This window comes from Macadamia integrifolia, chromosome 1 (assembly GCF_013358625.1).
Source record: "Macadamia integrifolia cultivar HAES 741 chromosome 1, SCU_Mint_v3, whole genome shotgun sequence".
Classification (NCBI taxonomy): Eukaryota; Viridiplantae; Streptophyta; class Magnoliopsida; order Proteales; family Proteaceae; genus Macadamia; species Macadamia integrifolia.
Genome location: NC_056557.1, coordinates 8,319,635 through 8,330,699, shown reverse-complemented (window position 1 = coordinate 8,330,699; position 11,065 = coordinate 8,319,635). Strand labels below are relative to the sequence as shown.

General features: G+C 37.1%; 1 protein-coding gene and 1 long non-coding RNA gene across 4 annotated transcripts in view; one reads left to right on the top strand and one right to left on the bottom strand.

The window, feature by feature from the left end:
• The window catches only part of LOC122075867, a 6,992-nt gene extending 6,011 nt beyond the window's left edge, over positions 1–981 (bottom strand). For both annotated transcript variants that reach the window (XR_006139370.1, XR_006139371.1), the window contains exon 1: positions 652–981. This is a non-coding gene — a long non-coding RNA (uncharacterized LOC122075867). The remainder of the gene's footprint in view (positions 1–651) is intronic.
• A 228-nt stretch (positions 982–1,209) lies between these two features.
• Positions 1,210–11,065, top strand: part of LOC122074407 (ubiquinone biosynthesis O-methyltransferase-like) — a 12,438-nt gene continuing 2,582 nt past the window's right edge. The window contains exons 1-4 of one of the 2 annotated variants that reach the window (XR_006138968.1): positions 1,210–1,348; positions 5,619–6,163; positions 7,767–7,856; positions 9,093–9,224. Coding sequence is in view for 1 of the 2 variants with exons in the window: in XM_042639229.1 (XP_042495163.1) it covers positions 5,916–6,163; positions 7,767–7,856; positions 9,093–9,147 (393 nt within the window). In the remaining variant the exon portion in view is untranslated. The remainder of the gene's footprint in view (positions 1,349–5,618; positions 6,164–7,766; positions 7,857–9,092; positions 9,225–11,065) is intronic. The other variant, XM_042639229.1, reaches the window with a different exon arrangement.

Genomic DNA, 11,065 nt, shown 5'->3' with positions numbered 1-11,065 from the left:
ACACACACACACACACAGACACACACATTTAAATATGCTGGTAAGCTGAAAGCAGCATTCCAGATGATCCAATTCTCTGCAGTCCAACCCTGTTTCTCAATTTAGATCTGTTTTACTTACATTGAAAGGACACAAAAACAATGACCAGCAGTAGAGAAGATCACTGGATTGAGAAGTGATAAAAGTACTGGATGAGGATTTCCTAATTATTCAGATCAAATGAATCCTAGATGAGGATTTCCAAGATAAAAAGTCTCAATTCGTCATAAAAAGAAAAACATACAATTCCATCATATAAAAGTCTCAATTCATCAGAAAACATACAATTACAACCCAAAAAAATAACACCAGACCTACATTCATTAAAAACTCAAAAAAAAATTAACAGTGTTTCAAAAGTGTTTTGTTCAAAATCTTGGTGGATTCGAACCACCATAACCTGGGCATCAACCCAAATGCTCTACCATTTTGAGCTAAAACCTACAAAATGCCATGGCAAAGTAACAGGGAACTAATCTTGCATTGTTTTCTGGTTGTGTACAAGGCTGCTCACAACCACGCCTGGTGTTAGCACCATTGGGATACTATGTGTACCGAAGATAGCAAGTAATTAAATTAAAAAATTGAGTCTACAAGATCAGATTAGCATACCTAACAGCATACTAGCATTCGCAGGTCAAATAAAGGTTTAGCTTTGAAACATTCCTCGTGAGCACTGAGACCTTCGTGAACAGAGCAACCCACAAACTTCGTGAGAGAGATGCAACCCACGAATTTCGCGAGAGAGATGCAACCAGCGACCCACGACCTTCAGCTCTCAAACATACCTTTTGAGCAGAGAAACCTTCCAGCCGTAGAGAGAGACCCTTCGCGGTGCAGGCCGCAACCTTCGTGAGCAGAGCAAAACGCTAGGGGTGAGAGAGAGAATCGCAAGATTAGAGAGCTTCCTGAGAGATGCAACAAGAGGGGTGAGAGAGAGAGAGAATCGTGGGAGGGAACTTTTTAGGGATTGAAATTCAGACCTGTCTTACGGTTTGGTCAGAACCGGTTCAAATGGATGAATCGAGTCATCCAACCTTGTAAACCGGGTTTTGTTACCCTTTAAGCGAAATCTAATCTTGACCGTTGGTTTAAAATAAAACACGTGTCCTCTTCAGCAGATATAGCAAAACAAAGAAAAACACGATTCCGAAAAACAGAGGATTTTTTTCCCATTTTTATCCGCCTCTCGTTTCTGTGTCAGTGGGATCAAGCACTTCGATTTTAAGATGAAAACCTCAAACCCCCTTCTCACAAAACCTCCCGTCTCTCACGCAGCTCACTCCTGTCGCTCAGGCAGCTCTCGAAGGTATGTCTCTCTCGCTCTCACGTTAGGGAAGATTTCGAAAACCAGGGCGAGAGAGGGACAGTTGCAGGAGTACCTCGGTATAGATTCTAGGGATGTTTCTGTGTTTTCTCTTTGTTTGGGGGGTTCAGTCATTTGCTTTTAACCCAGATCATGTTTCTGGTGGTCACATGGGAGGGGAGGAAGGAGAGATTGTTGGGTTTTATCTATTTCAAGTTAATATAGATGTTTTTCTCTTTATGACTCTTCTCATGTGCACAAATTGAATGTTCTTCTGACCTGTGATTGCTTTCAAATAAATGTCCAAGAGGCGCGGATCTTATTGGAGTCTTTAGGCTTCTTTTTATAGGCATAATTTTTAGTTGTAACCCTGTGATTCTGTTATAGTGCAATGTAATGATCTCCAAGCATTTAAGCTTCTCAATTGCTTCTGGAAGTGCTTTTAGCTTATTGAAACCCAATCTCAGCTCCACAAGTGATGAGCAAGACCCACTTGTATAAGGGAGTTCTTCAAGCTCATTCGTTTCCACATTCATATGCGAGTTAGATTTCCCAGTGTTGGTGGCAGTACAGTAAATTTGTTTGAACTCTAATCCAGAACAATAGGATTTGTCAAGTTCCCAAAAGAAGCTGGTAGAGATCTTAACCTGTTTCCATGTAAGTCTAGCTCAGGCAGGTTGACAAGTTCCCCAAATGATTCAGGAAGGTTTATCAATTGATTTGAGTGGATGTCAAGCTTTGTCAATGTCTTGAGGCCTCCAAAGCTTGATGGAAGAGCCATGATCCGGTTCTCAGATAAGTTCAACTCTGTGATATCTAATAATTTCCCAATTGACACAGGCCATTCAACCTGCTTCATTTACTTTCCTCCAAGGTCAAGAACTTCAGTTCCAGTTTTAGCAGAGGTTTCAATTAAGCCTGCAACCTTCATTAGACTTAATTTCTCTATACCTCCTTCACCTATAAAAATACCCCAAATTACATTTAGGCCTAAAATACAATGATATAATAGGATACATCAATTTCAGGTTGGTTCAAAGAACCTCCCCATTTCATTAAAAGGGTTTCAAATATTAGTTGAGATTTAACTAAATTGAGCTTCAATCACTGACCTTATCCTCAAACAAAAGAAAGCCTAATAAAGATGAAAAACTGATAGACTAAAATCCATTATAAAAAGAATTTCTTTTGACATTTAGAGAAATCTGCTAAGTCAGAAGGGAATAATTGATTTCAAACTGATCAAATAAATAGATGAAAACCAGAATTTCTCTGGGTTCTAAGTTTTAATATAGTTTAGATTCCATCTTCTTTCGAAAAAATGGAAAGAAAATTGCATGCTGACCTGAAAGGAATCCAGACTTTGAGACATGGAACCTCGAATTTTTAGTATTCATACCAAAATTCTATGTTATGGTATTGTAACCTTTATTTAAATTTTTTTTTTAAACCATGATACCATATTTCATATCTATGTTATGGTATTGTAACCTTTTTTTTTTTTAAACCATGAAACCATGCATTTTGATATCAATTTTATTTCAATATGGTCATTAATGGCGTTTGTGTAAATATTGAAATGAAAAAAATGTGCCAGGGAATAGTTCTTACCAAATGCCATTTCACTCCATAACTATCCCCAGAAGGGTTTCGGAACAAGTTTACCGAACACCCAAACAGAGTCAAAAAATCATCTTTTAATGAGGTAGCACAAATAGATGATTTTGCCGAAGAATGGTGTTCTTCGAACGGAATCGTTACCAAACAGGCTCTTAAAAGCTTTGGGATGGAAACTACAAAGCAGGGGTAGCCCTCACAGCCTCACAGGGCTCTTTTTTTGTTTCTCTCTCTTCTCTTCTTGTCTCATAATCTCGTCTCGTCTCTTCTAGCTTTCCGTCACAAGTATCTTGCCTTGCCCAACTGCAATAAAAAAGGGAAAACCCTAGATTAGGGTTTTTTTCTCCTTTTTTTTTGGAGCTCAACTCTTTCCCTCAAATCGTCAAATCGAAAGAAGTCTTAACAGTGGATAACGAAGATTCATAGGTGCTTATCTTGCTCACTATTCTTCTAATTTCTAAACTTAGGAAATAGTTTAACCTATAATCTATCGGTTTTTTGAAGGGAGCTATTACGATTTATCTGATTTAATGGAGTTCTTCGGAGCTTGTGCATCTTTGCAATTGTTTTTGTTATTTGTTTTTTGATCTGCTAGTATAGACTTCAGAAATCCTTCCCCATTCCAGGAGAAATGTGAAGTGCTGGAAGAGTTTAAATGGATGAAAACATGGATTTTTTGAACCTTCGTTTTTGTGTCTCTAGTTGATGTAGGAAGCAACATCTATACATTTCCACTGTGGCTTAGAGATTGTGAAAAATTGCAATGTTTTAGTACTACTGGAAATTTTGGAAGCCCCTAAATACAATGTGTCATAGATACTGTTGCGATTTGGAAAAATGTAATTGAACTAGTGCTTAGGGGAAAAATTGCTGAAATTTTTCTCTATTTGTGGCCGCAACAATTTTTGTTATTTTTCCTTTTCATGTTTCAGAAATGTGAAATTCGATTGGAAGCTAACCTCTTTGAACAAGGTATTAGTTGTGGTTAAATTTTTTTTTTTTAGTTGTGATATTAAGTTCAGTGTTGCTCAGTCTTCCTTCCGTGAACATGTTTTCAGTTCTTATCAAGGTTTGAAATCTCGTTTCGTTTCGGTGTTTTGGTGGGTTTAGAAAGTTTAGTTTCATTTCGGCGAAATTTTTGCCGAAATGGTGTATTTTTTTTGTTTGTTTCGGTGGTCAAACAACCATATTTTTATCTGAAACTTGGTAGGTAACTTATTTTAAGGTAAATAAACATGCTTAGAACATAAAAATGCAAAAATATTAGGACATGACATTGTTTTAGAGTTACACCCTTGTTTGGTAGCAACCGCCGAACTGTTCTAAAAATTTTACCTGGTTTTGGAGAAAGAACTTTACCTTTCCTAAGCTTTGAATGTGTAGATCTGGTAGGAGTTCAATAGAATTCAAAATGTGTGATGATGTGGCTAATTAGAGGCTTGTTGGAGACTTGGAGTGTTTTTCCTTCAAAATATGCAAATGGAACTGAAATCACCAAGACATTCGAGATAGAATCGAAATGTCGACCGAAATACCGAAATTTCAATCAAAATTTTGTACAAATATTATTTCGCGCCTTATTTCGTTTCGGCCAAAAAAAAAAAAAAACCAAAATTCCGATCGGCAAGATTTCGAACCATGGTTCTTATGATGTCTCTGCTTTGGAGAAGTTCTGACATGTGAACTGCAACTTGTTAGCTGGATTTACTATAGTATGTTCATCTTCAGTATATTCATACTTTTGACAGCTCATTTGATCCATCACGTTCTTTTGGTCCTGCATTTGGCTGGCTTTTGGTGGTATGCAGTAGATATATATCTTCAATACACTTGAGATATACTGTTTTCGTTGTCACAATTTTGAGTTCTTACCGAGATATATAGAACACAACTCAGCCTTATCCCAACTAAATGGATCCATATATATATATATATATATTTTGGGACATCCCACTCATGAACAATCAGCAACCTGGATCTTACCAAGATATATAGTGTTTGAGTAATCATATATGTTCTTTGTACTTCATAATTAATCTAGTTGGGTGCACAAATATCATTTAGGGGTCTTTGTCCATAATTTACTACATGGAAGCATTAGTAGTTTGTGTCTTGATGTAGAAAATCGCTCTGTATGCTCAAATATGTGTAGTTTTTTTTTTCAGTAGGTATTGTTTGATCTTTAAAGATATGGTAGATGCCAACAAGTGTCAAAATTCTTGTAGCAATTTATTACTTCTATTTTTGAAGTTTGGACCCTTAGATTCTCAAATTAAAGGAAAAAAAAGAAAAAAATACAAGAGCTGACTGAATGCAGCAGTTTATTATTCTACTGTTGGAGCACTTCAATTGAAGTTTATTAAAGGGTGAAGTAGTGACTAATTATTATTGATTAGAAAAAGCTTTTTCAAATCAACAAGGCCTTATTCCAATTATTTGCGTTTGGATGATGAATCTTGTCCTACGTTTATTCTCTGTTTTGGGCCATTAGCTGATTTTGCTGCAGTAGTTTTAGATAGTTCATTTGCTTATTGATCAGGAAGTATGGGAATTTCATCTTAAAGACAAAGTACTGTACTCTGTTTTTTATGTGTTAGGTTTATATGGTTATTATGTATTAGTTCCTGTGGCATCTCTAATATTTCTCATTAGACAGGTGTCACATAAAATGCTACACCACTGTTTTTAGACAAGAGATATGGTTGTGACTCAAGAGACACTGTGAGCTGGAAAGTCTCGGGGACTTCATTGGGTGTAGCATTCTGAGGAGAGAGAGAGAGAGAGAGAGAGAGAGAGAGAGAGAGAGAGAGAGAGAGAGAGAGAGAGAAGAACAGGCAAGCCCGACCATATTATTTGCGAGCAGGAACAACTAACTAGTCCTTCTCCAACTTCAAATTTCCGATCTTAAAAACGAAACCCTTAAAACCTCAAAATCCCATAGATTTAATTCAGAATGGCTGCGAAGTCGTTGAAGCTATGTCGAGCTCTCTCCTGCAATTTTTCTCTTTCACGTATCTCGATTTCAAGATCTTCTCATATCCTCCAAATAAGGTCTTCTGCAAATGTCCCTCAACCCACTTCGGTTGATCCCTCTCCGACAAAGATTAGTGAAAGGAATGATGGGAATGTGGGGAGAACTTCTGTTTCTTCATCTTTGAACGAGGTGGAATTGGCCAAGTTCTCCGCCATTGCTGAAACCTGGTGAGCCTTTAAAATTATAACATTATATTGTAAATTAGTTGGCATAAGCTTGATTCAGAAAAAATAGAGATCTTATTCTGTTAGAAACTATCATACAAGGCTAGATTTTTAGGTCTAGATTATGTCATGATTTATCCTAATATATATTTCTGTGAATATGGCTTTGGTTACATCATATTAATAATCATTGAAATAGGAAAAGTACAAACCGGAAACAATGTAACTAAAGCGAAATAATTTGTTTTTGAAATTTTATTTGTCTAGAATGAACCTTGGTGTTCCAAACATATTTGAAGATTTTGGCATTACAAATTAAGCTTATTAGACAATTTTGGTTGCTTTTCTTTTTTATGTCTTGGTTTCTAAGTGTAAGTGATTGTTTGAGAAATTTATCCGTCGAATTTTGTGACTTTAAAGGATTTCAGTTGACCTAACTGAATACTTCCAGATTAAAAGTGGTAAAGGGGCTAGGGAGAAGACCAAGAGGAACTATGTTAAAGTGGTGACGAAAGGATATCAGTACTTGCGATGTACAGCAGAATTGGCGTTCAATAGAGCAGATTGGCAGAATATTTATAAATAGCCAATCCTGTGTACTTTCTGATAAGGCTTAGTGTGTTGAGTTGGTAGGTCCACTTCTTTTGGGATTGAAATCCATTAGTAAATCAAAGTTTAGAACCTAGTTGGCAATATGATTTTCTAATCATTGCTTCTACTGTGATAGAATATTCAAAGAGGAAATTTAGGACCTGATATTGCAAGAGAGCCACGGATTACTATTATCTATATATTATAATTAACCAGCTGTCACCGAAGATGGGCCACAATCCTGGACCTAATGAAATCACACGTAAGGGCTGAAATGCAAGGATAAAGCCTCAGCATGAATACTGAATAGAGTAGCCAATACTCCTAGTACCGCTCTGCTATGCTTCTTTCTGTTGATTGTCTTTGGTTGTGTTTGAGGAAAATTTTCAACTAAGAATTTAAATTTGGAAGTAGTTGAGCCTCTTTGTTTCACTATGAGTTCCTTTATATATTTCTATAGTGCTGCTGATTCCTGCATGGCCCACATAGGGCGGGCTTCCTATATGGCTGAAATATCTGCCACATGGCAGGTTAGATTGGCCCAAATTTCGTGCACAGGTATAACCCAGGGTCTTTGGCTGACATCAAGTTTCAGATGGGAATTGGCCAAATGGCAGAATAATGCTTTGAAAATACAGGACTAACAAGAGGGGGCATTGACAACCAAATGGATGCATGCCAATACATGACATATAATATGATTAAATTAGGCTCTGAAAATTGACATGTGGCTAATCAGACCACACCTATCTATTCAACAGTTGAAATGCCACATCATTTTTGCATTGACTAAAAGTTTGGTGGGCCATATAGGAAGGCCTTCCTTTGTGGGATGTGCAAAAGGCTTTTAATTTGTTAGATTACTTATGAGTACATCATTATTGTCCTTTTTATAAAATTTTGGATTATTTATGATATTTTATAGACTTTTAATTATATACTTATGCAGAATCTGAAATCTTGTATGATGGTCTTCATGGTATTTAACATGGTCTTATTCTTATGCAATGAGCAGGTGGGACTCTGAAGGGCCATTTAAACCGTTACATGCTTTGAACCCAACAAGACTTTCCTTCATTCGGTCCACTCTTTGCAGGCATTTCAGGTGAATTGACTATGTTGTCCTCTCCTTTCTTCTGTGCACATCTTATTGGGCCACTATTTGACCACCTTATTAGGCAACCATGTGGGGGGGGGGATGGTGTTGAATGCTTGAGATAATTTGTTATTATAGGTGGAAGAGAAATGAAAAACATGTTACTCTTTCTGTTCATTAAGGTTTAGTATTTCGAGCTGTTTACTGATGTCATTCGTGGAAAGATAAGTCATCTTCCTAGCAAGATGTTAAGAACTTGCACCATTAATCATGTAGTTCTGCAGATGGTCCTTTGATTATTAGTGTTCATCAGGACAGTATGAAATTGGATTCATCCAGGTGCCTTTTGGGTAGGGTGATACTCATAGCTTCTTGTTGGAGCCTTTAGTGGGAAAGAAATATCCACTTCAACAACATAGGGTTAACAATGGCAGTCAACCCTGATGTAGATACCCATCATGGGCTACACTATCGCAGGAGGAAGATCCAACCCAAGCAGCCACCGGACCAGCCTTAAGGTTGAGTTCGATCCACCTCTAGTAAAGGCCCATCGGCCCAGCTTAGATGGCCCTTCGGCCTAGAATAGGAAGTTTTAAGTAGCTATTATTTGTTTCCTAAATTAGAAGTTAGAGTTAGTTTCTAATTTATCTTAGTTTCCTAATTGGAGTCAAACTGCTATTATTGTAACTTCAGTCCTCTATTTAAAGAGGAGCTGCTGTAGACACAAATCAGATTTGAATGAAAAAAGCTTATTGCAGTTTGATGCAGATTAATCACCAAAAGATGCTTATTTTATTAGGAATAAGCCTAGTGTTGGGTTCCATACATGTTGGGCCTTTGATCCCATGTGTTTTGAGTGTAATAGACCACTTTTATGGGTCTAAAAGGGGGGCTCTAAGGATGCGTATGGGATTACTAGTTAGTTTTCATTTTCATTAGTTTCCTTTTTAGTTGGGTTTGATTTGAGTTATATTTGTTTCCTTAGGAGTCAAGTTATTAATTGAGTCAAGTCATTAGTAGTTAGTTTTCTTTTTCAACTAGTTTCTAATTTCAGTTTTTAGTAACTATTGTATTAGGAGAATATTTGGTTCCCTTTTTGAGGAGCCTTCTATTTTGTAATTCCCTCCCACATCAACATTATAAATAAAGAAAAGGAGGCTTCTAAAGCTTAGATGATTTTGATAAACAAATTAATGGCTGTTGCTATTGTCTTCTCAATGGAGATTTGTCTTGTGTTTGATCTAGGCTGATGGAGTTGGTGTTTGATTCAATTGACTTTTTGCGGTGTGAAGCCAAAGAGGTTCTCTTCTAGTTATCTCTCTCTTTTCTTCCATACTCGAGGTGTTCCAGATCTGATCTACTGTTACAGCCTTACAGGTATTTAATTAATTTCTTTTTTCAGTTCTGTCTGGAGAAAGAGGATCGGTGAGCATAATTTTCTAGTTCTGTCCAGAAAATTGCAGATTCTGTTAACAAGTTTTAGAACCTGCCTAGACCTAATTCATCATTCCATTAGTCCCTTTATTATCTGCTTGTATTCTGATTTCTGAAACCCTATAATCTGAGATTGATATTCTTAATCTCAGATCTGATCTCATCCTTGTTATTAATCTGTTTTGAAGTATTTTGGTATTTGATCTGATGTTCTCTGAGACTATCCTGCAACATTGGGACTAGGTTGATTTGTCAATCCTAGTTCTACATTACAGTTTGCTTGCTCCTTCGTCTGAGATAGGAAGACTAACAGCTGGGATGGCTGTGGGTGAGATGCCCAGGCTGAGATAGCCATTCCCACCCACATCTATACTGTTGAATCTCTTCTTTCTTCTCTTTTTTCTGTTCTCTGTTATTGATTGCTGTGAGGATCAAGTGAGTGAATTATTCAGATCTGTTTTGAGGGCATAAAACCATAATCAATTTCAGTAGGAACTAGGAAGGTAGGGTTTGAAGCTCCATCGATTGGTCATATCTCCCAGTTCTGAGTTCTGATCAGAGAACCCTTTTAGGGTTTTATTCCAGCCTCCAAGAGGACCACACGATCCAAGCTTGGTGGCCATCTGAAGTGTTTTTCTGCTGTTCTTGAAGAATCTCCTAATTTCTTTGTTTTAGGGCCTGAAATCAAGAAGTCTCAGATCTTCCAAGCCAACCAGCAGAATCTGAAGATATTTTAGGGTTTTGTTCAGCACCCTAACCCCTCTACTCGATCCAGGTTTGGCCCCATTCTAAGCGTCCCATTTCCAACTGCAGGTATCCCTAGTTCTGCCCTAGCCGCAGACCCAGTTCTGTCTAGGGTATCAATTTCTGCTACTGTTTTCCTGTTGCTATTTTATTCTGTGCTGTTATAAGTAATTCTTTGGGTTTATTTTCTGATTCTTAATTCCTTTGTTTTCTACTCCTATTTATGGGTTTTGTTAAGACTGATTTGGGGGTTAGATCTGAATTGGTTTGGGCTTCAACATATTGGGAGTTTGTTGCCTAGTGTAGCCTACTTCTACATTAAACCCAAGAAAAAGGTCATCGTAAGCAGCAACTCTCTGGATTAGGGAAATGACCATAGTTGTAATGGTGTCTAGGGCTCTGTACTGTAACGTTTCTGTTTTAAAAACTTGATTTTGGGTCTAGCACACTTTTTTCGATTTATGTGTTTTTGGAGTGATTCTGCATCTTAAATGTTGTTTGGTAACGTTGAAAAAAAATCGTTTCTGCAACCTTGAAGAAACAAAAACCTATATGGTTCGCACTTAACAGAATTGTTTCTGTTAGCAACCAATATTTATGTACCTTTTTCAAGATAATATGAGTACAAAAAAATTCTTTTGATGAGAAAGAAAAAAATTATATTTTGGGCATCATCAAAGCTTTCTAAGAACAACTAGCTTCTTCTTGCTTCTCTAACAAGCTGATGTGCCATCACTCGTTCAAGGTGTTCGGACTTCCCAATGATGAGATCCTATTAATGTGTTTGATGGAAGTGAATCTACATTTTCCAGGATTTGGTATCAGTTGGTTCTTGGACATTTCTCCCTATTAAAAAAATAAATAAATAAAAAGAAAGAATCAATCAAGTGATCAAAGGAAGACTGCCTTAACTTATAGGATGAGAATTCAATCATTTAACTAATAAGCAGTAAACATCAACCTTTTTTATTCTTTGGGGGGGGGGTTAAAGATAAGCCACCATCTACTGATTCAAGAGCAGTAGTCCCCATGAAAGGGGG